At 40.7% G+C, this 26,168-nt stretch overlaps 3 protein-coding genes across 7 annotated transcripts in view; 2 read left to right on the forward strand and 1 right to left on the reverse strand.

Moving 5' to 3' along the window:
* Positions 1-26,168, reverse strand: part of c21h10orf88 (chromosome 21 C10orf88 homolog) — an 84,390-nt gene that overhangs the window by 24,450 nt on the left and 33,772 nt on the right. The window lies entirely within an intron of this gene.
* The window catches only part of asb3 (ankyrin repeat and SOCS box containing 3), an 88,894-nt gene that overhangs the window by 4,688 nt on the left and 58,038 nt on the right, over positions 1-26,168 (forward strand). The window lies entirely within an intron of this gene.
* LOC130909537 (ankyrin repeat and SOCS box protein 3-like) lies at positions 602-22,581 on the forward strand. 4 transcript variants are annotated; one of them, XR_009061766.1, is made up of 11 exons: positions 602-1,557; positions 6,038-6,256; positions 6,312-6,415; positions 6,497-6,629; positions 12,107-12,284; positions 12,350-12,556; positions 15,382-15,489; positions 16,819-16,998; positions 20,418-20,551; positions 21,104-21,406; positions 22,219-22,364. XR_009061766.1 is itself a non-coding variant. In XM_057826137.1 (10 exons), the coding sequence occupies exons 1-10, from the start codon at positions 1,278-1,280 to the stop codon at positions 22,383-22,385; spliced, it is 1,710 nt and encodes a 569-aa protein (XP_057682120.1). In that variant the 5' UTR covers positions 624-1,277; the 3' UTR covers positions 22,386-22,581. The 4 variants fall into 4 exon arrangements, 3 of the variants coding, with proteins under 3 accessions (XP_057682120.1, XP_057682121.1, XP_057682122.1); XM_057826137.1 differs by lacking the exon at positions 21,104-21,406 and having other exon boundaries at positions 624-1,557; positions 22,219-22,581; XM_057826138.1 differs by lacking the exon at positions 21,104-21,406 and having other exon boundaries at positions 625-1,557; positions 6,050-6,256; positions 22,219-22,580.

Below are 26,168 nucleotides of genomic sequence, written 5' to 3' on the forward strand. Positions count from 1 at the left end.
ACGAAAGTATTATCTCTACCGCACCGACCTATCTCACTGAGACGTCAGCTTCGCGGTGCGTTCAGGGACAGTAAAAAGTGTCCGCCATATTAGAATCCGATTCGTTACATTATTTACAGGAATAATTATTAATTCTTCTTATTATTATTATATTATTCTGAATTATTTATTTATAACTTATTTGTTTTTCTATGTTTAATTGCCATTTGTAACAGTGCCAGCAGTATTTATTAAGAATTTAGTGTATGTTTTTAGGCTTTGGAAAGAATTAATGGAATTATAATGTATTCCTATGGGAAAATCCTGCTCGACATACGACCATTTCGACTTACAAACAAGGTCCTGGAACGACTTAAATTCGTATGTAGAGGTACCACTGTATTTGCTGCCCCCTGCCAGAGTATGGGCCATTTTGTACTAAAAGGATTTTAAATTGTCAGTTCAAATGGTGAGTCAATGGTGGTTGAAATCAACTCCTTCAACTAATTAAACCCCCGCTAACTTGAATAATAAGCCTTATTTAAAAAAATTAAAATGTTCAAATTCGCCTCATGTAGAACGTTTTGCCGACGGAGGACATTTTGGGGAACGCCGGTGTTCTGCCAAAATATCCTACATCGGCGAAACGTCCTACATTTGTCAAATTTGACACCTAAAGTACTACCGTGTGCTCTAAACTTGTTTTGTTTAGATGCATACAGGAATAAGATACTAAAAAAAATGCCTGCAGAAATGTAATGTTATATCAAATAAGGACGGTTTAAACACGCTACGTGACTAATGTGGTCAACTGCTTCAAAGCTAACACAAAAAAACACAATGGTTAAAAGTATGAGAGGGTAATACATGCAAAAAGTATCTTTGAGGCTGTGAAAAGGTTCTAAATAACTAAATAAAAACCAAAATAGTGAGTAATCGCCGCCTCTAACCGATGTGCGCATGCGTGTGAATGCATGCGCAAGCGCCCTGAGCATTGTGTAAGACGTTTCGCCGCGTAGTAAGGAATGGCCGAACACCGGACCATATTTCCTCCACACCCTACTCACCTTTTTAACCGCTGACCCATTTTCATGCCTGACTACCACACTTTACAATCCCAGTTGAGTTTGGCTGACAGGTGTTGAGCCGACAACAACTTTTGTAAAGCATATTATCAGCATGGAGGCGCGTCCAAACAATGACAAGGCTGCGTTGACACTTCCGCGTTGGTAAACTTTCTCTTTCACTTTGGTTCGTTCATTTGATAAGACGTGTGGCAGTGCTGGCGTCCACCGGCGATGGACATTACCAAGTGTTACGAGTACTCCATATCGAGGGTGGCCGCCGCGGCTCGCAGCGATCCTAGGAAGCGCCGAAGACGGCTTATCCGCAGCGGTCTTAGGAAGCGCATAACACATCTTATCGGCAGAGGTCCTAGGAAGCTCCTAAGACGGCTTATCCGCATCGGTCGCGCTGTGCACCTTGCGGACAACCGAGGCTGGAGGGCCATTCACGAGGCGGCCGCCGCCGGCAGGGTGGATTGCCTCAAGGATATCCTGTCTGAGGCCGCTATGACTGGTAAACAACCGCCTTGAATAATGCCGCCTGTGTGTATAATGTGTAGTGGAAACAAAACCCGTCTGTGGTTTTAATGCTAACAAGCCAAGCAAAACATGACTGGCATGCTAATGGAAGCATCTGTTATTGGAATACAAACACTGGGGTTTCATATACAGTGTAGGGCTGCAGCTATCGAATACAGTGGTACCTCTACATACGAAGTTAATTCGTTCCAGGACCTTGTTTGTAAGTCGAAATGGTCGTATGTCGAGCAGGATTTTCCCATAGGAATACATTATAAGTCCATTAATTCGTTCCACAGCCCAAAAACCTACAGTAAATCCTTAATAAATACTGCTGGTACTATTAAAAATGGCAATTAAACATAGCAAAACAAATAAATTATGAATAAAAATCGGAATAATATAATAATAATAATTAATAATCATTCCTGTAAATAATGTAACGAATCGGATTCTAATGTGGCGGACACTTTTTGCTGTACCTGAACGCACCGCGGGGCTGACGTCACAGTGAGATAGGTCAGTGCGGTAGAGATAATACTTTCGTTTTCTCAAGAGCACAGTCAACCGCGGAGGGAAATGGACGTTTTGTGTTGAATAAGTTTTTAAATAAATGATGAAAACGTGACAAAGCTGGCGATTTCCTTGGCGACATTACCACAATAATATTGTCACCTTAACTTAGAAAGACTGGCGAACGGTGGTCGGAAGAGGACCGTGGAGCTGTATTGTTGAGCCAGCTCATGGATGCGCACCCCAGCACTCATATTTTTATATAATTTGCATTTTCATTTCAAAGGTAAGCATCACTTTTTTCCTTGTTTGACCAACTGTACCAACGTTTTGAAAATCTGTGTTGATTACTCACACATGAAAATCCGCCATGCGTTCGTTTGCGGTGCCGTCATGTCGTCGTATTTGGAGCATGTCGTCGGATGTAGAAACAAATGGCGATTCAAATTTTACGTCGGATGTCGAAAAGATCGGGTGTCGAAGCGATCGTATGTCGAGGTACCACTGTATTTTAGTAGTCGATCAATCGATGGACTAGTTAGTTTAGGGTGACCAAACGTCCTCTTTTGCCCGGACAAGTCCTACTTTCACGTAGTATCCTCGTCGTCCGGGCGGGTTTTATAAATTCATAAAAATGTCCGGTTTTTATGATTTTTCACGGGACCAATTTGAAGAAAATCCCTCTGGCCGCTTGGCTTTCGTTTGGGCTCAAATTGATAACCCAAAACACCAAAGAAAGGTTCATAAATCTCCTCGTCACCATTAGAAGAACGTTCGTTACGTCAGATTCGTCGCTGCAACTAGAAACAAAATTGTCCGCCATCATCACCGCCATTCGGTACTGAGCACTGAGCCGGGTTTTTCCTAGTTGTGACGTCACGCACACAATATGCTAGATTTCCGAGATCTTGGGGGCGGGTCCTTTTAGCTTGACAATCCACCTAATTTCTATCATTTTCTTGGTGTTGCGATGTGTGTAATTGCGATGTGTGTAATTCACTTGATATGAATCCAAAAGGCCTGCATTTATGGATAAATGATGGAATATTAGCATTAGCAATTAGCAATTTGAGCCCAAACGAAAGCCAATGCAGCCTAATGAAAGGACCATTGAGGGGAGCAATCACACTGATGAAACACCGGCGGCGGCAAGAGGAACATTGAATGGTTTGTTTTGCATTTCTTTTTGTGAAGCTGACACACAGTGACCGCAAAATAAAGTAATGTATAGAATAATTATCATTTATTGTGCTATCATCAGTTTTCGCTCTGCCAACCGACACAAATATGAATGGGATTAGAGGATTTGTTGTATATATTTTACGAGTGATAATTTATACACGTGTCCACTCCTATATCCAATGCGTGATATGTTTTTTTATTTTAAAAGAGTACTCACTCTGGTTATTTCCCTCCTTTGCTTTGCCTGGGGTGGTGCGATTGTCGCATCAGAGCCAGTCGTCCTCTTTCTTGATATCTCGGGACATTTAGGTGGCTGTGCGTGTTGGTGGGCACCGCATCTACTTTTAGCAGCAATTTCTTAGCAAAACCTGATTTCATTTGTCCATAGTTCGTATAGCTTTCAGGTGAAAAATGCGCAACACACAAAACCGTGCCGGAGGCTGGATCTGCAAAATTAGCCCTCTTAGCACTGACAAACTTTACTCATTGTCTGCATAGTCCAGCTCTTTTTCTCGAGTTTGGAAACTCACGGGTACTACATTCCGACAAATGGCTATTTGTAGACCACATAGCATGACAGGTTTGAAACTTTTTCGCGATTTTTTGATAAAACACGAACGCAACTCTCTCGTCGATAAACAACGATGGCACCTGCCTCGCCCTTTTGTTTCCTTGTTAGGACGTCTCCGCCCCATTCGGCTGTTTCCGGAACACTTTCGGAAATGTTCGTCATTTTCGATCTATTTTCAATAATTGCTCATGAATATGATTGATTTTTTTTGTTAACTTTATCTATATTTGTTATCTTGGCACATAACAGTTCTATTGATGTCTCACACCCCCTTTGCCGCTACATACCCTTTAAGTTGTTCCAGTGTCCATTTATATCATACAGCAGTGGTTATTGAATACATAGAGCGTACGACCATTATAGTCAGGGGTGCACATAATTTTTTTGCCCAGGTTCTCAGAGGAGGACCTGGAGATGTGACTTGGTCCTCATTGAGCTTGAGAGCCGACCCGCCTGATGCGATAAATTTATGACAAGCTTTACTTAGAGCCAATTAACTTTAATTAATTATATTAACAATTAATGCTTGATTAACATCAACTGGCACAACAAAATTGCCATTACTTTGAAGTGAAATGTAAAGAAATAAGAAGCACCAATTCAAAATAAAGGGCATTATGCGGCTCCCACATTAACTCCAAGCCTTTTTAAAAGTGGGATATCCTCCTCATAAGACCTCATTGAACGTGCATGTTTAGCTTTGTAAAATGCGAGCAAAAACACGTTTGTCAGTGCATGTCGCTGTTCATTACCTTTATTCCGCCACTTGTCCGTAGGGCGAGTGGGGTCCTGTTTGACATCGATAGTTTGCTTAATTGCCACATGCGCTCTGTTTTTTTCGTGCTTTTCAAAGTTTGGATGGCTGAAATTCTTTGACCCTACATAAAATGCGCTGCTCTTATCGGCGACATTGGGATTCTCACGGCACATTTTGTACCGCAGTTCCGTGCGAGCATCATTTGCTTCTAGCCATGGTACCTCCTGTAGCCACTTTTCAGCAAAAGTCCTTTTTTTCGGTAGCTCCGGTGACGTCTCTGTCGTCCGTCTGTCTTTTGACGGGGGTGGGGGAACACGGAAGTAATTTAGTGATGGCCAAATGAAGCCTCATGAAGCAATGAAGCTTTGCAGCCAATTGGTTTGCACATGTAGCAAAGCTTCATGGTGCTTCATTTACCCTATGGTGCCATCAGGTGGTCTAGAAGCCCAAGAGGTCAACATTGTTAAGAATTCAATGGCTATTTGCTTAAGACAAAGATATGAATGTGCTTGTGTTAGTAATTTAGTATGTGAACAAAATACAACAAGTGCTAAGGGTAATTTGTTATTCATTTTTATTTAGAAATGATAGCTTTCCCACAGTGGCTGGCTTTAAACAGTTTCTTTTTTTTTTTTTGGAAAATATTTCACCAGCTTTAGAAAATATTCTTTCACAAGGCACAGATGAAGCTGGGGTGCAGAGAAATGTGAGTGCCAGTTTATATAAATTTGGGTAGGTATTCTTTTGTGTCTCCCAGTACACTAATGGATTGTTCATTCTGTTGATGTTTGGTTCAGATAGGTACACACACACACTCACATTTATATTAAAGTAGTTTTTTTCCCTTACCTTATTGAAAGCAATCAAATCAAAATGTTCCCATACAGGGGAGGATCGCTCTTTTCGCGCAGGTTCCATCGCAAGCAAAGGACAAGGCTCGAAAAAAGATTGCACTGGTTGCACTGTTGCGCACAGATGTAACAAGTACAGGAGCCCGAAATCCACAAAATGTGAGATAACAGGCGATCGCCATTGCGTTTTGCAACCAATTTATACCGTAGTCTGTCCTGTTTTTGCAATGTGCGCCAAACGTTGGATCACTTCCGAAGCACTCACGAGATTCAGCCGGCCGCCGGCTAGGCTTCCCACGTCATCATTTCCGGGTTTTGCCGAAATGAAGCGCGCGTCGCTACAAGCTTCGTGGAAACCCCCCTCCCATTACTCGACACAAACTTCGGAACCTCGGCTCATTTCGTCCCATCACTAAAGTAATTACTCAGTGTGGCCTGCCTCTTCAAAATTTTGAGAAGTAATTTTCTCGTGTCCGCCGCAAATACAGTGGTCAACCATCGGTACGCAAAAGCGTATGGAAGCAGTTGAGGGCCAGCGCATTTGTCTACGTCCAGTACGCATGCGTGCATGCGGACCACTTATGTGCACCCCTGATTATAGTGCTCCATTTAGAGCCTGGACATAAACAGTTCCTTCCAACATGCGCAGCCGGCTCGTCATCAGGCTTCAAAGCGTACGTCAACTCCACCACCCACGAGGGCGAGACGGCCTGCTACCTGGCGGCCGAACATGGCCACCTCCCCACCCTCCGCCTCCTCGTCAAAGCCGGAGCCGACATCAACCAGCAGACAAACGAGCATTTGTGTCCACTCTACGCAGGTAAAACTCACGCATTTCTCGTCCGAGACGCTAATTAACAATCGCACTTCGGCAGCGGTCACTGACGGCAACAAGGACATGGTGCAGGTTCTGTTGGCCAAGGGCGCATTGGTGGACAGGCTGCACAGCAGGACGTGGCTTTATGAAGCTGTCTACGTGGTGATTTGCGCACTCACGCGTCAGATTAAAAAACAAACAAAAAACGACGACACCGGCAATAGTTGTTTTTGTTTCTCGTAGAATAACGTGGACATTGTGCGCATGTTGGTGACGCGGGCCAACCTGGAGGCATGCGACGACAAGAAGATCACGCCTCTCATCCTGGCGGCACAGCATGGACACCGTGAATGTGTGGAAGTCCTGGTCCAAGCCGGTGAGATATTCAATGTCTGAAGAGCAACTTTCATATTGGCCCGAAAATAAGACGGTGTTTTTTTTTGCATTGAAATAAGATTGAAAAAGAGGAGGTCGTTTTATATTCGCGGTCTAGACGTTATATCCATTCACGACTCTAGATGATGCCAGATATCATTGAAGCGATGTTCTGTTGTGACTGATCTCAGCTACTCTCCCCATTCACGATGCTAGATAGCGCCAGATATCATTGGAGCGATGTTCTGTCATGACTAGGGATGGGAATCGAAATCCTATTCCAATTCCGAACCGGTTCCTAGTGTTTCGAGGCCTCGACAGCACAACGAAAAAGCCTTAACGATTCCTTTAACGATTCCTAAAGACGCATATTGCGTCGGGACTGTCTTGTTGTCCAAATGCATCAAACTAGCATGGCGCCAAGAACCACCCGCTTCAAAGTTTGGCTACACTTCACCAGGAAAGAGTTTGAAAATGAAAGGTTACGATGGTTTAGCACGAGCATTGCAGCCGTAAACATAACAATGACAGCACGTAGGTTCAAACGCTCGAAATTGTGTCTTCACGAGGAAAAATTACAACAAAACAACTTGCAGTCATTGCAAGGTGGAGATAACTGCATTGGGAGGGAAGGTGGAAATAACTGCATCGGGAGGTAATAGACTGCACTGTCCTCACCGAGATAGCTTTACAGCTAGCTAAAGTCCGAAATGACGATACGGAAGACGTTGGTATAATTTGCTGACTTGATTCAATCATCACTTGAAGAGTGAAACTAAAAATAGATAGATAGATAGATTTTATTAACAGACTCAAGGTCCAACAACACAACACAGCAACGGATTAAAAGACAAAATAAAATAAAATAAAATAAAGAAATGGTAAAACAATAACACAGCACTGGGTCTCCTAGCGACCCACATTTAAAAGGCACGTATACCAGTGCTTCCAAAACCGAGACAAGTAGCGTGTAAAGCTGTACAAAATGTTGGTCAGGCTCAACACAATCACATTTTCTGAACCATTCAGACGACTGATAACTTAAACATGTATACCCTTAAAACAGACTGGAGGGTATTGACCCGAGGTGCTACAAACATTGCTGAAGCACTGGTCCATCTGGGCCTTTTCAACAAAATTCTTAGGGAATCATTATATGCCACTTGTAGTCTCTGGAAATGTCCTTTGTTATAATTAGACCACAGATGCGCAGTGTAGAGTGGTGTACAATAGGCCTTAAAAAGGGCCACCTTGACCTCATCAGAGCAGTGACCAAATTTACGGGAAAGGATATTAGCTTGGACATATAACGAACGGCATTGGCGAAATATGTCCGCATTGTCTGTCAGTGTGTCGGTGATCATATGGCTGAGATATTTCACCTGACTGCATGACTTTAATACTAGACCAGCCAACTTAAAGTCAGGGAAGACCAACTGTTCATCCCCATTTGATCTTACGATCATGACGACACTCTTAGCATCATTATATTTTATATCGTGTATCTCCCCGTACCTGGCACACACAGTGAGCAGCTGCTGGAGACCAGCTGAACTTGGACTAAAAAGCACACAGTCGTCGGCATACGTAAGATGGTTCACCACCAACCCACCAGCCATGCAGCCAGTTTTACATCTTCTTAACTGCTTTGACAAATCATTCATATAAAAATTAGGGCTGTCAAAATTATCGCGTTAACGGGCGTTAATTAATTTTTAAAAATTAATCACGTTAAAATATTTGACGCAATTAACGCACGTTTGCCCCGCTCAGACAGATTTAAATGTCAGTACAGTGAAAGGCCAACTTGTTAATTGTGTTTTATGGCGTTTTTTCGCCCTCTGCTGGCGCTTGGGTGTGACTTGCATATGTTATCTGGCGTAATGTCGCTCTCTGCTGGCGATTCGGTGCAGCTGATTATTTGGGTTTCGGCGCGCTTTTCTGACGTTATTACATGTCGACGCGAACTCACACTAATAGACAGTGCTATTCAGACCAGCTAACGTCTGCATCCAGTATTCAGTGGCAGTTCTCGTAGCCTCATCACACTGTTTGTGTCTAATACATGCATCGCTTGTGAGTTTTATTCCTCCTTTGTTTAAGTTCATGAGCATCATAATGTTATTGGTGATGTGTATTTGAATTTGTTCACATATATGGTGAAATGCAGTTACATTGTTAGATGCTTGTGAGCTAATTGGCTAGTGCTACTGCTCAAATGGACACGTGTGTGTACATTTTATGTTATTTTGTGATTTATGCAAGTTATTGACACATTGCCTTGTTATTTTTAGTTTTACAAAAATACAAGAAACGTGCTCCTGTCAAAAAGAGATGACTTCAGTTTTTTGATTGAAAATTTGTCAAATTTTATTAAAACGAAAACATTAAGAGGGGTTTTAATATAAAATTTCTATAACTTGTACTAACATTCATTTTTTAAGAACTACAAGTCTTTCTATCCATGGATCACTTTAACAGAATGTTAATAATGTTAATGCCATCTTGTTGATTTATTGTTATAATAAACAAATACAGTCCTTATGTACCGTATGTTGAATGTATATATCCATCTTGTCTTATCTTTCCATTCCAACAATAATTAAAGAAAAATATGGCATATTTTATAGATGGTTTGAATTGCGATTAATTGCGATTAATTACGATTAATTAATTTTTAAGCTGTAATTAACTCAATTAAAAATTTTAATCGTTTGCCAGCCCTAGTTTTAATATAAAATTACTATAACTTGTAACTATAACATTTATCGTTTAAGAACTACAAGTCTTTCTATCCGTGGATCACTTTAACAGAAAGAATGTTAATAATGCCATTTGTGGATTTAATGTTACAATAAACACAGTACTGATGTACAGTATGTTGTATGTATTTATCCGTCGTGTGTCTTATCTTTCCATTCCAACAATAATTCACATAAAAATATGGCATATTTTAGAGATGGTTTGAATTGCGATTAATTGCGATTAATTACGATTAATTAATTTTTAAGCTGTAATTAACTCGATTAAAAATTTTAATCGTTTGACAGCCCTAATAAAAATTAAATAAAATTGGAGATAAAATGCTCCCCTGTCTAACCCCATTGGTGACGTGGAAAGGGGCAGACACACAGTCATCCCATTTCACTTGCATTGTTTGGCGTGCATACCAATATGACAGAATTCTCAAAATATCGTTAGAAACACCCGCTTGGCTTAATTTCTTAAACAACTTTCTATGGTTGACACGGTCAAAAGCCTTGGAAGCGTCTAAAAAACACATAAGCACAGAGGAGTTTTTACTTATATATGTATTTACCAATTCTTTCAAAACGTAAATACACATATCCGTGCCATGCTTAGGTTTAAAACCAAACTGATTATCCGTTGAGCTTATTGATGCATTAACTCTCTCTAGTAGGAGGAGTTCAAAAACCTTAGAGAGGACACTAGCGAGGGCGATGGGTCTGTAATTGTCAGAGCTGTTCACTTTTCCTGCTTTGTTTTTGATAACAGGGACTAGCAGCACTGACATTATAGATTCAGGAAGACAGCCATGAACCATAAATGATGTAAAGCAAAGTGCGAGAAGCGGAGCAAGCCTCGGGCTAGCATGCTTTAGATGTTCAGCAGATATAAAGTCCATACCTGTGGATTTATTAACTGATAAGTTCTTACTATCTGATACACCCCATGGGTCGTAAATGTGCACACCCCTTTGACATTGCCTGCTTGATAGGCATCCTTCGGCACACAGTTAAATAAATGTTCATAATGCTGTCGCCAGAAAGCTGCAATGTCATTTGCACCAGAGAAGCCATCTACCGTACTGGGTAAGGAGGGCTTGCATTTATTAGCAAACCTCACCTCCTTCCAAAAGTCTTTAGAATTTTTACGTAAAAGCTTCTTGGCCATGGAGTCAGCCCTCAAATTTTGCTCATTCTTTTTAATGTAGCGAATTGCATACTTGTATTTTGCATTTGTGAGCTTCTTGTATTAAAATGTAGGGCCCTGCCTGGGTCTACCGGCCAAAGCCCAAGACTTGGTAGCTTCACAGGCTTCAGCATAAAATCCGGCTACAAAAGTATTCCAGCCAGGCCTGACTGTGACTGTGCAAGCCATCATATTGAAATGGAAGGAGCCTCAGACCACTGCAAATCTACCAAGACCCGGCCGTCCTTCCAAACTTTCTTCTCAAACAAGGAGAAAACTGATCAGAGATGCAGCCAAGAGGCCCATGATCACTCTGGATGAACTGCAGAGATCTACAGCTGAGGTGGGAGAGTCTGTCCATAGGACAACAATCAGTCGTACACTGCACAAATCTGGCCTTTATGGAAGAGTGGCAAGAAGAAAGCCATTTCTCAAAGATATCCATAAAAAGTCTCGTTTAAAGTTTGCCACAAGCCACCTGGGAGACACACCAAACATGTGGAAGAAGGTGCTCTGGTCAGATGAAACCAAAATTGAACTTTTTGGCCACAATGCAAAACGATATGTTTGGCGTAAAAGCAACACAGCTCATCACCCTGAACACACCATCCCCACTGTCAAACATAGTGGTGGCAGCATCATGGTTTGGGCCTGCTTTTCTTCAGCGGGGACAGGGAAGATGGTTAAAATTGACGGGAAGATGGATGCAGCCAAATACAGGAACTTTCTGGAAGAAAACCTGTTGGTATCTGCACAAGACCTGAGACTGGGACGGAGATTTATCTTCCAACAGGACAATGATCCAAAACATAAAGCCAAATCTACAATGGAATGGTTCAAAAATAAACGTATCCAGGTGTTAGAATGGCCAAGTCAAAGTCCAGACCTGAATCCAATCGAGAATCTGTGGAAAGAGCTGAAGACTGCTGTTCACAAACACTCTCCATCCAACCTCACTGAGCTCGAGCTGTTTTGCAAGGAAGAATGGGCAAGAATGTCAGTCTCTCGATGTGCAAAACTGATAGAAACATACCCCAAGCGACTTGTAGCTGTAATTGGAGCAAAAGGTGGCGCTACAAAGTATTAACGCAAGGGGGCCGAATAATATTGCACGCCCCACTTTTCAGTTTTAAATTTGTTAAAAAAGTTCAAATTATCCAATAAATTTTGTTCCACTTCACGATTGTGTCCCACTTGTTGTTGATTCTTGACAAAAAAATTAAAATTTTATATCTTTATGTTTGAAGCCTGAAATGTGGCGAAAGGTTGCAAGGTTCAAGGGGGCTGAATACTTTTGCAAGGCACTGTATATTAAAAAAAGGCATGTCCGATATTCTTTTGCCGATTCCGATACTTTGAAAATGACGTGATCGGACCCCATCGATCTGGACATCTCTAGTGACAATAACTAAATCACACGTGCAGCCAGTTAAAATGGCTTAAAGTTGACTCAACCTCTGTCCTGTGTCTTTGTGTGTACCACATTGAGCATGAGGAAAAGAAAGAAGACCAAAGAACTGTCTGTCTTACTATTTTGGCGCTTAGGTGCCGATGTGAATGCGCAGGACCGCGACTTGGCTACGCCGCTCTCTCTGGCTTCCCGGAGGGGTCACCTGGCCTGCGTGGAGTTTCTATTGGAGCACGGCGCCGACCCCAACCTGATTTGCAAAGAGGCATGGCCGGAACTTGCCATGCACGGCGCGGCGCAGTTCGGCCACCTCGAGTAGGCGGTCGCGCGTCCCGTACGCACTCGCCTGACAAGTCTATAGTTTTGGTGTTGTCCCCTAGAATCCTCAAGCGACTGGTCCCTGTGTCGGCGTGCTCGTCCGACCACCTCCCGGGCAACGTGAGCCCGCTCTACTATGCCATCGAAAGCCAAAATGAGGACTGCGTAGACTACCTCCTTTCCGAGGGCTTCAACCCCGACGCGCAAGACTGCAGCGAAATATTAGGGGTTTACTCGCCGCTGCACTTAGTCTTACTGGAAGAAGACAGGTAGCCCTGCAACCAACCCTTTTCACTTGACTCACTCAATTGTGTATAGCTTTTTCTCCATCATTTAAAAAATATATCGTTTTTTCCATTTCACTCTTTCACTGCCATTGTTGGCAGTAGACGTCCAATCACGTGACTTGACCTTCAGTTGAGTTGAAATGAGTTTATCGACTGAGTTGATAGGTCGGCTGTTCAAAGCACTTAAAATTAGTGCTGCAACGATTAATCGATTAACTCGAGTATGGCTGCAGCTATCGAATATTTTAGTAATCGAGTAATCAACTGAAAATTCTATCGATTAATCGATGAATCGGCTAAAACAAATATATTTTTAGGTGAAGAGCAATTATAAATATACATGGGGGATGGCATGTCTCAGTGGTAGAGTAGTTGTCCCCCAACCCAGAGGTTGTGGGTTCAATTCTCTGCCCTGATGAACTTGCCTAAGTATCCTTGAGCAAGATACTGAACTCCACATTGCTCCTGGTGCTGCGTCACCAGTAGGTAGATGGCAATATAGTGTAAAGCGCTTTGAGCGCCTTGAAAGGTGGAAAAGCGCTATACAAGTATAGCACCATTTACCATTTACCATACATGAGAAAACAAGACATTTCATCTAATCTTGAACCATTTTCAGTCAATCAATGTCTTTTTTTTTTCGATGTATATTGTTGAAAACGGCCAACAATTGCATCTCAGATGTAACTAGAATAAAAAAAAAAGACTAATTCACTGCTTACACTCAAAAAACCTTTAGATCTTAAAAAAAAAAAAAAAAAAAAAAAAAATATATATATATATATATATATATATATATATATATATATATATATATATATATATATACCTAAAAATGCCGTTACGCTTGATGACACACACCACTTAAAAGTTAGGATTTTTTCCCACGTGTTTCAATTGAATTTCTATTTGTGTCAAGCCATTTTAAGTTCTAGTTAAGTTTTAAGTTAGTCTAAACTGTAAGTCCTGATAGGATTTTGAGTTTTTGCAGTGTTCACAATAAATGTATGATACAGGCTGTATTGGAGCACATTAGGGACCAGTGCTACTTGGTGTTTTATCCAGCAACGACTACTGAGCTAAAATTGATAGTTAGCATTATTGAGTTTTTATTTTACACCCTCATTACTCCACAACGCTATGTTATGTTGAAGCCTGTATGTAAGACACGTTAGCCACGCATCGAAAGTGGCCATAATTTATAATAACCTAGCTCTCCCCGGGGCTAACGTTACGTGAGTTAGTGACAGTAACGTTAATCTTATTTATTAGCGGTTTGCGCTCTTTATTAGCGCTCTACTGCTTTAAGATGGCGGCTGTTTACTGACGTGGCCGACTCTGTCATGGCGCATCTAGTTTAACATACATGTGATCTCTATGAGACTCATCAGACGCTACCTGCTACCAATGTAACATCGTGCGGGCTAGTATTTAGCAACGTTGGCGTCGTTTGTAGCGGCTGTCAGCTGCAGTAGTTTTTTTTTTTTTTTGCTTTTTCCTCTACGCACGTGACATCCGCCCGTTGTCCCGCCTTAAAAGTAGTCCGAGGAAAATGTGATGCTTAGAGCTGTCAAAATAAACTATTACTCGAGGTGAATAAAATTACCGGATCAGTTTTTAAACTCGAGTTACTTGAGTTGCTCGAGTATTCGTTTCAGCTCTAAACTCGAGTATTCGATGAGGGAAAAAAATATTCGAATTACATTTTGTTGCCTCGAGTATTCGTTTAATTAAAGGGGCTTTGTAATGTTTTATTTTGGAAGTGGTGTTTTGTAATCTGTTCGCTTGTGTGAAAAAACTACATTTCCCCACGCCATTACATGCCACTTCCTCCCGAGCGCCCCGAGCTGTGTTGTACTGTTAGCTCCATGTGTTTTTATAAAGAAACAAAGTTTTCAGCACGTCGTGTGTTCGATACATTTGTAAACAAAAAGCTCATAACAAGACACTCTGCACGATCCGTTTAAGGGACGCTGGAGTAGTAGGAGGCGAGGAGGAGATCAGCGAGAAGCAAAACTTCGCGGTCAAATGTGGCGGCAGTCCGCTATTATTTTGTTTTCTTATTGTTGCCACAATAAAGTGGAGAAAGCCATCAATGACTCATCTACTTCTTTCCCCCCAACGTTTTTATATTATTATTTTATATGCACGAGAGCTTCCGGATCTGCCAAAATGAACATGAAGTCTGATTTTTTTTTTTTTTTAACAATGTCATCAGATAGACAAAAACATAAAATTATGTGCAAATGCCTGCATCTTCAAATCATGAAAAATAATAACAGCCTATATCTTACCAATCTTTTAATCTCGATGGGTCTTGTATCCATTCCATGTCAGGTAGTCTTGGCATATTGTTTGCATCCTGATTAGCGTCTGGCTAAAAATGTTAGGTCCAACATAAAATTCCAACCTCATCTTCTTCCTCTAACTCTTCAAAAACTTCTCCCCTCTCCTCCCTTGCGCTCCATCTATCGCTTATATCGCTGTTTGAATCATTGTTTGAAGGGCTTTGTATGGCGGCCGTATGTATGGAGCTGCCATCGCTGTTCTCGGTGTGACGTATCACTTCCGGGTTCGTCCCGTTTCAGGCTCGAACTTTGGAAACGCAATTATTTTGTCAAATATACAACATATAAATTATTTTTTTCGTGCTTTATTTGTTGGCAATGTTTGATTACTTCAATTGTGACCCTATTTGGCATGTTATGAAATTACTTCACATTTCTGCTTTAAATGGATTGGACGTCTACAACTGTCAGTGGCTTAGAACGTCGGGTACGAAAGCCTCGTTATGTGTTTTCTGACAGTTACGCGATGGCGCCGAAGCTTCTGATGGCAGGAGCGGCTCTGCGCATAACTGAGTGGGGATTCCTTCTGGCCGAAACCGACCTAGTCGAGCTGGTTCTGGACCTCAGGTGAGCGTGTTCAAAGCCCAACTTAGCGGCTCTACCGTGCTGGCCAAAAGTATCGGCTCCCCTGCAATTCTGTCAGATAATGCTCAATTTCTCCCAGAAAATGATTGCAATTATAAATGCTTTGGTCGTAATACATTTATTTTGCTTGCAATATATTTTTTTTTTTAAATCATTATCATTTTACACAAAACTCTGGACATGTGGAAAAATTTGTATTGCTGTGAGAATGGCTTGGCCGATAGTCTCTGCTAAACTTGACTCGCCCGACATATTTCCTTTCAGCCCACCTTCACCGACTGTGAGAAACGCGAGATTTTTGCAGTAAAAGTGAGAAAGGTCAACCTTGAGCTACAGTCCAGTCCAACAGAGACCCCTGGTGGCTATTCTTAGTAACTTTACTGGGCTCATGGATGTAAAAGTGACACGAAAAAGACAAAATACTCTTTAAATAGTTTCTCCTAAATGTGTATTTAACCTAGATATTGTTATTATCACAATGACTCATGTCCAAGAGGCGAATGCCACCATTCAGTAGGTTTTATTCATTTTCAAGCAACGTCAAAGTCATGTGAATTTGCATATTAAGCTAAATATTTAGTTTCACCCTTTTCCAGATTTAACATTTAAATTTAGTATTTAGTATATAAATTTAATATTTACATTTAGGATATAATTTAAGATTTAGATTTAAAATATTGAATTTGGTATATAATTTAAGATTTAGATATAAAATTTAAATTTAACATTTAGATTTAAAATTAAAATTTAACATTTAGATTCAAAATATAAATTTAACATTTAGATTTAATATATAAATGTAAAGTTTGGATTTAACATAAATTTAGGATATAAATTTAATATTTAGGATATGAATTTAATATTTACATTTAAGATATAAATAAACATTTAGTTCTGGATTTCAACATTCAGGTACAATACTGATTATTTAAAAATAAATATTTAAGTTGCTAAACAATGTTGTAAATGTGCAAAAAAAAAAAAAAAAAAAAGTGACAAAAATTTCACACATTTTAAACACTGTGTAGCGCTAAATATGAGAAAATGTTGTCGTAATTTTCAGCATGTGCTCCTTTACAAACGGCGCCCCATATTTTTTGCCAAAATCATCAATGTTAAAACAATAAAAGCCTTGAACTGCTTCAGTTGTGTGTAAGGAATCTAAAATGTATGAAAGTCTAATGTTTATCAGTACATTACAGAAAATAATCAACTTTATCACAATGTGCTAATTTTTTGAGAAGGACTAGTACTTTTAAGTTTTTTTTCTTTTTTTTTAACACTACTATCCACCTGCCCGCCGGCTGGCAGGTGGCTTTACCCCCCGAGTTTCCCTGGCAACAAGGCCGACGAGATTAAGAGTGTGTTGAGACCGGAGGAGTTCCAAGACATGTGCGCGACGGCATTGGCGCGACCGGATTTAGCCCAGGAGTGGCTCCCACCTCTAATAAGAGCGGGACTCGATCCCTATCTGATGCTGCACACAGACATGTAAGTGGATTTAGCTATGTATCGTAGGCCAATATCTATTGATGAAGGGCATAGGTTTGGTCTCAACATCGGTAGGTACGTTATAACCAGAGCTGGGAATCTTTGAGCACCTGATGATTCGATTACGATCACGATTCAGAGGCTCCGATTCGATTATAAAACGATTATTGAAGCACCCCACCACACTTTTATTGTTTTGTACAATTAGTTCCAAAATTGTTCAAAAATCCTCTCAGGTTCAACCAACTATTTTAGTACCAAGTTAACAGTTAAAAACGGTAAATAAAATACTCAAGTCCCCACTCTGTATCAAAAGCTTTAAACTACATTCAATTAATTTAATGTCGTGAATCAACCGTTAAAGTTAAAATTGTTCCCGTCATTCCATAATCTCCCTTCTGTCTACTTTCGACATGTCAAAGTTTTAAAACTGTTTCATCATTTAAAGATAGATTCAAGTCAAGAATTTGCCAATTTAGGGAATTTTTAGATAAAAAAGTAATTAGGTTCGCTACAACGGCGCCTTCTAGAGAAGTGTACTGCTTTAAAGGGTATGTCAACCCCTGGGGAAATGTTAATATTCCATCATTTATCCATAAACGCATGCCTTTTGTATTCATATCATGCCACTTCATGTAATTACACACAAGAAAATGAGAGAAATTTGGATCGATTGTCAAGCTAAAACGACCGGCGCCCGAGATCTGGCATATTGTGTGTGTGACGTAGTGTTGTATCGGTCGCGAACGATTCGGTCTTTTTGAACGAATTGTTTGGGTGAACGAGACCGAACTAATCACCATCTGCACTGATTCGTTCTATGAAGTTAGGGCTTGTTCGCTGCGTGGGAGGGCGTTGAGCAAGCGGCAGCGTCTTCTGACATCGCACACGACCAATCAGACGCCAGCCTCATCGCGGGGAGGGGAGGGAGCGGAAACAGAATCAGGGCGTCTGTCACTCACTTCCACGTGTGGCCAATAAGCAGTCAGCGTGCAGGCAGGGGGGCAAGACTGAGTTATGTCACTTCCCGTTCAGTGACTCGGTCCTCCGGTTCCTGACCTAGCTTGCTGCTAACTTGACTTTCCAGTCAATGACTATGCGGTGAACGAGTCAAAAAATGAAAAGAAACGAGTGTCACATATTTGTTAATGTGGAGCCTATCAAATGCTGCTCAAACAGACAAAACACCACACAAATCTAGCGAGCATGGTTTAGTGTACTACTTTTCTCAACAGACTCGGGACTACCTATGACAACATACAATCAAATTTACAGTAATTTCAAACACGGGTAGCTACGAGGCAAGCAAAAGCCGAGCTGCGGTCGCGTGACGGCAGTGAAGGGGGCAGAGAACTGTCACTATATGGAGGCTTCATGGCAGCGATATTTACCTCATATCTGCACAGAAAAAAATATTTAGTATGATCACCATGATACTGATTTGCAATGAAACTGTATATACATGTCAATTTTTTCCCGAATGTTTTATTTTTTTTCCGTGTCAGAGCGTGTTGGGTGTTTGTTGGTTTGACAAATGATGTCAATCCGTCCATCATGTGCTACTCAAGCGCCCCAAAACATTGCACGTGGACACAGGAGATGTCGCAATATGTCTACATTTTTCTTAACAGACTAATGAGAGTAGAAAGGCGACATCGTAAAGAGCAAACAATTATTTTTTGTCAGCATTTGACGATCTGATATGAGGGGACGACAGGGGAGCTGACCGGATTATTTTATTTATTAATACCAGTGCAAAAATTCAATACAATCATCTTAATACTGATTTGCAATTAAACTGTCAAATATCAAAATGTAGTATTGTTTTTATTGCAGAGCAGCACATTTGACAACTAGCTATTTACACTTTAGTTTTCACAATAGTGACCAAAAATAATAGTGATGAGCATAAAAACAAAAATACAACAGAGCGAGAGGTAAATATGATGTGTTGGTCGTTCCATATTTAGAAATTAAACTTTCGATTTATTTTTATTTTCGTGACAGCAAGCATGCCGCGTTGGCTGGTAGCAGCAGCATTGTGATCAAGATCATGCTAAAGAAAGTGTGTGCGCCCCCGACCCCACTTCCCCCGCAAAAGGAAAATGTTTAACCGTGTCCTAAATCGAAATGCAAGCACGAGCCATGACTTTGATCCCATACAAATAGGACAGACGACGAGGAAGTTCTCCCCCGCTTTTGCAGCAGCGGGAGGCAGACGAGGCTGTGAAAGCCTCAGCCTGTCACTCATTTCTGAAACTACGACGAGCGTCCAATGAGGAGCCTGTGTGCAAGAGAGAAGGAGGGACCAAGCAATGTCACTTCCCGTTCTGTTATACTGCGAAGTGGTCTTTGGTGATTCGTTCGACGTCACTTCCCGTTCACTAACCGAACGATTCATTTGGGCGGGGAGGGAGATAAGGGGGGCGAACGATTCGTTGAATGATTTGTTTGAACGAATCTTTTTACTGAACGAACCGGAATGGATTCGTTTACTCAAGTGAACGATGGATCCCGTCACTACCGGGCTTCTGTTTGTTTGAATTCCTGATAACCATGTGACTTCATATGTAAGCACACTGACTTCTTTCTTAAAGGGGAATGAACATAACCGAACAACAGAGTCAAAGCGGGATTAAAAAGACTATTTTCTTGTTTTATTAAAATTATCGAATTTACCGATATGGTCAAAATTACGTCGGTTATCGTGAAGAATTTCGGTAACGATAATTTTTCGATATATCGTCCAGCTCTACTTCCTGTTCATTTTAGGGCATTTCCAGGTCATTTCCTGTTGAGTTTGAGTCACTGCCTATTTATTTGGGTGATTCCCAGGTCACTTCCTGTTCTGGAACACAAAATGAACAGGAAGCGACCCGTAAAATACCCCAAATTCAACAGGAAGTAACTTAAAATCAACAGGTAAATGACCTAAAAAGGCCCAAAATCACCTCATTGCCTGGCATTGGCTGCTACTAACGGCCATAGACGTTCAATCCATTTGAAGTGGGAGGGATGGCAGCGAATGAACGTTCATTCGCTGCCATCCCTCCCACTTCAAATGGATTGGACGTCTACTAGTGTTAAACTCATTCCAATTAACAGCAAAAGCTTGTTTTTCTGTTTATTAGTTGTTTTTACAATATCCTAGAATGATTTCCTGAACAATGTATCGATAATCGTTGTATCGCCTTATCGTCAGATCATCGTTATCATGAGTTTTGTATCGCAAACCGTATCGTATCTTGAGGTACCAAGAGGTTCCCACTCCTATTGTTTAACTCGTTAGATGCCATTGACGGCAATAGAAATCCAGTCGATTTTAACTGGGTGGCGGAAGCGATCAAATGATCAAAACACATACTCTGAGACTTGTAGCCACAGTGAGTGAGTTATTTTAAAAAATGTTTTCCTTCCAGACTGATGGAAGCCAAAGGCAGCATTGTTAACTTTCTGCTCCAGTTTGTCAACTGGTCAACCTTGACGTCGTCTTCCAAAGCTATATTGTGCCATAGGCGAGCAGAAGGCACGTGGCAACCATTCCCGCAATTTGGTACGCATTTTCTATTTATCATCTCCCCTACCTTTTAAAAGTTTGAGGTCACCCAGACAATTTTGTGTTTTCCTTCAAAAATCACACTTTTATTTTTCAAATGAGTTGCAAAATGAATAGAAAATATAGTCAAGACATTGACGAGGTTAGAAATAATTTTATTTGGAATACCGTATTTTTCGGAATACAGTGCCTTGTAAAAGTATTCGGCCCCCTTGAATCTTGCAACCTTTCGCCACATTTCAGGCTTCAAACATAAAGATATGAAATTTAAATTTTTTGTCAAGAATCAACAACAAGTGGGACACAATCGTGTAGTGGAACAACATTTATTGGATAATTTAAACTTTTTTAACAAATAAAAAAACTGAAAAGTGGGGCGTGCAATATTATTCGGCCCCTTTACTTTCAGTGCAGCAAACTCACTCCAGAAGTTCAGTGAGGATCTCTGAATGATCCAATGTTGTCCTAAATGAACGATGATGATAAATAGAATCCACCTGTGTGTAATCAAGTCTCCGTATAAATGCACCTGCTCTGTGATTGTCTCAGGGTTCTGTTTAAAGTGCAGAGAGCATTATGAGAACCAAGGAACACACCAGGCAGGTCCGAGATACTGTTGTGGAGAAGTTTAAAGCCGGATTTGGATACAAAAAGATTTCCCAAGCTTTAAACATCTCAAGGAGCACTGTGCAAGCCATCATATTGAAATGGAAGGAGCATCAGACCACTGCAAATGTACCAAGACCCGGCCGTCCTTCCAAACTTTCTTCTCAAACAAGCAGAAAACTGATCAGAGATGCAGCCAAGAGGCCCATGATCACTCTGGATGAACTGCAGAGATCTACAGCTGAGGTGGGAGAGTCTGTCCATAGGACAACAATCAGTCGTACACTGCACAAATCTGGCCTTTATGGAAGATTTTTCCATTGACTTCCCCACATTGCTTCAGACGATATATCTAGTTGTTGAGAGAGGAATTGTAAGGCTTTAGCCAATTAAAATGAGGCTTCAAAGGCTGCCAAAATTCTCTCTACTCATAATACGTCGCCATTTAACTTTACGAATACGTAAAATGGGGCCATTATAGACTAAATGCGTGAGTGGGTAGTGCAGCGCATGCATTAATTGCGTTAAATATTTAACTGTTATTACCGCCGTTAACTCGGTAAATTTGATAGCCCTACTGTAAGCCAAAACTACAGACTTTGGATGAGTGTAAGACATTTTGTCTGTAACGTTGCATACAATTAGAAAACGATTTAATTAAAAAATATTTATATTTTAAAAAAGGTATGTACGATATTTTTTTGCCGATTCTGATACTTTGAAACTGACGTGATCGGACCCGATCTATCGGGGTACTTCTAAGGCAACTAGCAAACAATTTACCATTAGAACACTGGAGTGATGTTTGCTGTAAATGGGCCTCTTTCCAAAATGACGTAGATACTGAATTAAAACCGGACGTTTCCAGCTAGAATAGTTATTTACCACATTAATAATGTACAGAGTGTTTTTCTGATTAGTTTATTTCCATTGAGAAAAAACTGCTTTTCTTTCAAAAAGGAGGACATTTCTAAGTGACCCCAAACTTTTGAACGGTAGTGTATATTTACGTGATTTTTCACTGCCTTTTTCCCCAAACATTTTCGTCTCCTCCGTAGACTCCATCCCTAACCTCTTGCACCTCTGCCGGCTGAAGCTCAGGTCGATAATGGGACCGGACTTGGTGTTGAATTCGGACGTTGTGCAGAAGCTCCATGTGCCCACAGAGCTTCACAGCTCCCTACAGTTTAAAGATATCCAGGTGGACAACACAGAGTTCTCTTAATACGATCGTTGGCTGCCCTAGACGGCAAATCCATCGCCCTTCTGGGTCAAAAGACAATTGGAAGGTGTCACTGAAACATGATCCTTTGGTGAATTTGACACGTTCACAGTCACGTTTGTTAAAAACGTGACTGTTTTTGTTCAGTTACTGTATTTTTGTCACATTTGGGAAATAAAAACTGGTTTGTATTATTGGTACATATCTGTCCCGAGTCCCGACACATCCTCACCAGATCTTCAGAAGAACCATCGAGAGCATCCTGACGAACTGCGTCTCAATGTAAGGAGGGAATAACGAGGGATCACTGTCATGCATTATTTAACGTGACCGGTGTTCGGCCATTCTTTACTACGCGGCGAAACATCTACACAATGCTCAGCGCGCTTGCGCAACCATCCGCACGCATGCGCACATTGGTTAGAAGCGGCGAGTACTCACTATTTTTGTTTGTATTTCGTTTTTATTTCTGATTGTATTACCCTCTAATACTTTTAACCATTGTGTTTTTTTGTGCTAGCTTTGAAGCAGTTGACTACACTAGTCACGTACATATATAAACCGTCCTTATTTGATATAACTACATTTAAGTATTTTCTCAAGGCGTTTTTTTAGTACGTGCTGCCTGTATGCATCAAAACAAAACAAGTGTAGAGCGCACGATAGTACTTTAGGTGTCAAATTCGACAAATGTAGACGTTTCGCCGATGTAGCAGATTTTGGCAGAACACCGGGTAGCAACCAAGGTGTCAGGTGGTGACCATGTTATTTAAAAAATAATTTTAACATATGTATTTAAATCTTCAAGGTTCAATACACAATTGTTTCAAATTTAGTGGTTTATTTTTATCCCCCCATTAAATCTACCAAAACATGTTTTCCTTCCCAACACCGGGGGGTGCTGCAGCACCCAACTATCTGCGTCACTGATTAAATAACGCAAAGAACTGTTATAGACCCTACTCACGTGACGTCACAGCCACGCCCCCGCGCCATGTTGTCCGTCTACTCGTCATGTTAGCGCATTACCGCTTCGTAAACTCCTCTTATTATGGCGTGTTTTTCTGCTCGTTAACATTAATAATCAAAATGGTGAAGTCATGTGTGGCGGTCGGTTGCAAAAACCGAGAAGATAGACGGAGAGACTTGAAGTTTTACCGTATTCCGAGAGACCCGGAGAGGAGAGCGAGATGGACTGCTGCAATTCGACGAGAAAACTGGGCTCCAAACGACTACCACAGATTATGTAATAGTCATTTTATATGTGGTAAAATGCATTTAATCTATATTTAGAGGGTTTGGGGCTGACAACCACAATTAAGATCATTGCTATGCTAATCGCCGACAACATACCGTTTCAAATTCAAGATGCTTATTTGTTCCACCATCTTTATTTTTTGAATATGAAGGAAAATAGTCGATTTATCCTTGTTACAGGTTGTTTTATTCTATTTAAGAACAGGAGATGACGACATAGAATTCGGAAATAAAAAAGAACAAAGAATTTACACGGAAAGACAAGTACAGACGAGACATCTTGGTACCAGTAGACAAAAGACAAAAAGTCCCGGCCTCTCTGCTTGGAGTCTTTTTCTTCCCTCTAACTTGGGGGCAGGGTCAAAATTACTTGGAATGTGCATTGTGAACCCCCATCTGCTAGGACAAGCTAATATTTTCCAGATGTGCTGCTTTTCAATGGCATATACTGTCTTATGATGGAGATTGGAGAATGCAATGTCCACATATGATTATTGTGAATAAATGGAAATATATTCCTACAATTCCCTCTTTTGGATTCAAATAGAAAATTGAATCCACCCAACAAAAAACAACAAAACCCAAGTAGACTCAAAGAACAAATACATCACAAACCACGCGAGAGGTGACGAGACAAAAACGGTAAAACAAAGAAATGAAAAACGTAAAATATAAACAATTAAAAATAAACCATAATATCGGAGTCCAGAAAGCAAAACACATTCCCCATTTCCCAAGGGTGAGCACACACGAATTCCCAGAGTCTGTCCCAAACAGGTGTGCAAAGTTAAAGTCAGTATTGCTGTAATCACATGGCCTTGGAAATATAAGGGGTGGAGCCCATAACGTTTTTCTCGGGAAAAGGGTTCAGTCCATGAAAAGGGTCAGTCTTATGTTGATATTCCATGGCTCAGGTTGAAACTAATCCTTTTTGTCAATGTGTTCTGAAGAAATTAATAATCGCAATCCTTAATGCAGTACCCAGTAGTCGAGAATGCAGTTCAGAAAACAAGACGGAATCATCAATATCTACTACTATATCAAACACTGACACCGCCCTCTTTTGTGCTGTAATCTGTTCAACTAAAAAATACAGAATGCAATAGAAAAACAAATCATAATCAATTCAACATAAAATGAGTCAGCCTATCTTTCAAAAGCAAAGTAGGTCGCTCAAGTAGGTTGTAACGTCATAGTTGCTCATAAGAAAGTAAAACAAAATATGTATTAATACTATAAAAATGGTCGTGTATATGTGATGCAAGTTAAACATTTCTCAGAACTATCACTTAATGACCTCATTTAAATAAAATGCTCGTTGGAATTCTACAGGCAGGAAGATAACTGTCACAATTAAAAATGAAAACCTGAAAACCTTCACGCACAGAAAGGACAACACCCTCGGCTGGGATGAAACTCGCACCAGTTAAAGCCAACGGGTGCACCCACTCTGGGTCCAAGTGGGGACTGAATCAGCCCTCCGATCATCTAATCTCCGGACAACCTGGCCCCCACTCCTTACACCCGGGTCACCCTGCAGCCCCACCAGATCAGCGAGTCACCCAGCTCACTGTGTTAATGAAGGCCGTGCATCCAGACTTTAGACATGGTTTTGTATCCTTTTCCAGCTTCATACAAATCAACAATCCTTAATTGCAGGTCTTCAGACAGCTCTTTTGACTGAGCCATGATGCACATCAGACAATGCCTCTCATCAAGACAATTCTTACCAGGTGTGTGTTTTATCGTGGGCAGAGCAGCTTTAAACCACTCATCAGTGATTGGGCACACACCTGACTTATATTGTTTGGTAAAAGTTGGTTTTAATTGCTCTTTAAGTCTCCTTAGGCAGAGGGTTCACTTACTTATTTTTCCCCCTTCTGTCATTGTTTGCATGCTATCCTCATTAAAATATGAAAACTTAAAAATATTTGGGTGGTTTTAGTTAAAGTAGACAGTTTTTACATCTTCGTCAAAACCTTTCTTTTATCCCAGGCAAATAGTAGGTAGTTTTATTTACCTGACATGTTTCGGCGGGCACTTCCGCCTTCGTCTGACGAATATTTAAGTGTAGGCAAAATGAACTCTATACAACCAGTTTTTACATCTGTGTGATTTTGACAAATCACATTTGATGCTGATTTCATGCACAAATGTGAGAAATTAAAAAATGTTCAGATACTTTTTCATACCACTGAATGCTAAATCCTTAATAAATGCTGCAGGTACAATCACAAATAGAAATGACGCATAGCAAAACAAATTATAAACACAAATCGTCATAATAATAATACAATTATAATGTAACGAATCAGGTTCTAATGTGGCGCCTGTGTTTTGCAAGCTGTTCCTAAACGCACAATGTCACAAGTGGGTGAGAGAAGTGTGGAAGAGTGGAAACTTTTTACTTTCTCTATTCATGTTCTGTTGTTATTGGCGCCGGCTACAGCGGACAGTAGCTGTGTTGTGTTGCACAAGTTCTGAAATAAATAATCTGGCGACTTCCTTGCTGATGCTACAATAATAATA

This window comes from Corythoichthys intestinalis, chromosome 21 (genome assembly GCF_030265065.1).
Source record: "Corythoichthys intestinalis isolate RoL2023-P3 chromosome 21, ASM3026506v1, whole genome shotgun sequence".
NCBI classification, from domain to species: domain Eukaryota; kingdom Metazoa; phylum Chordata; class Actinopteri; order Syngnathiformes; family Syngnathidae; genus Corythoichthys; species Corythoichthys intestinalis.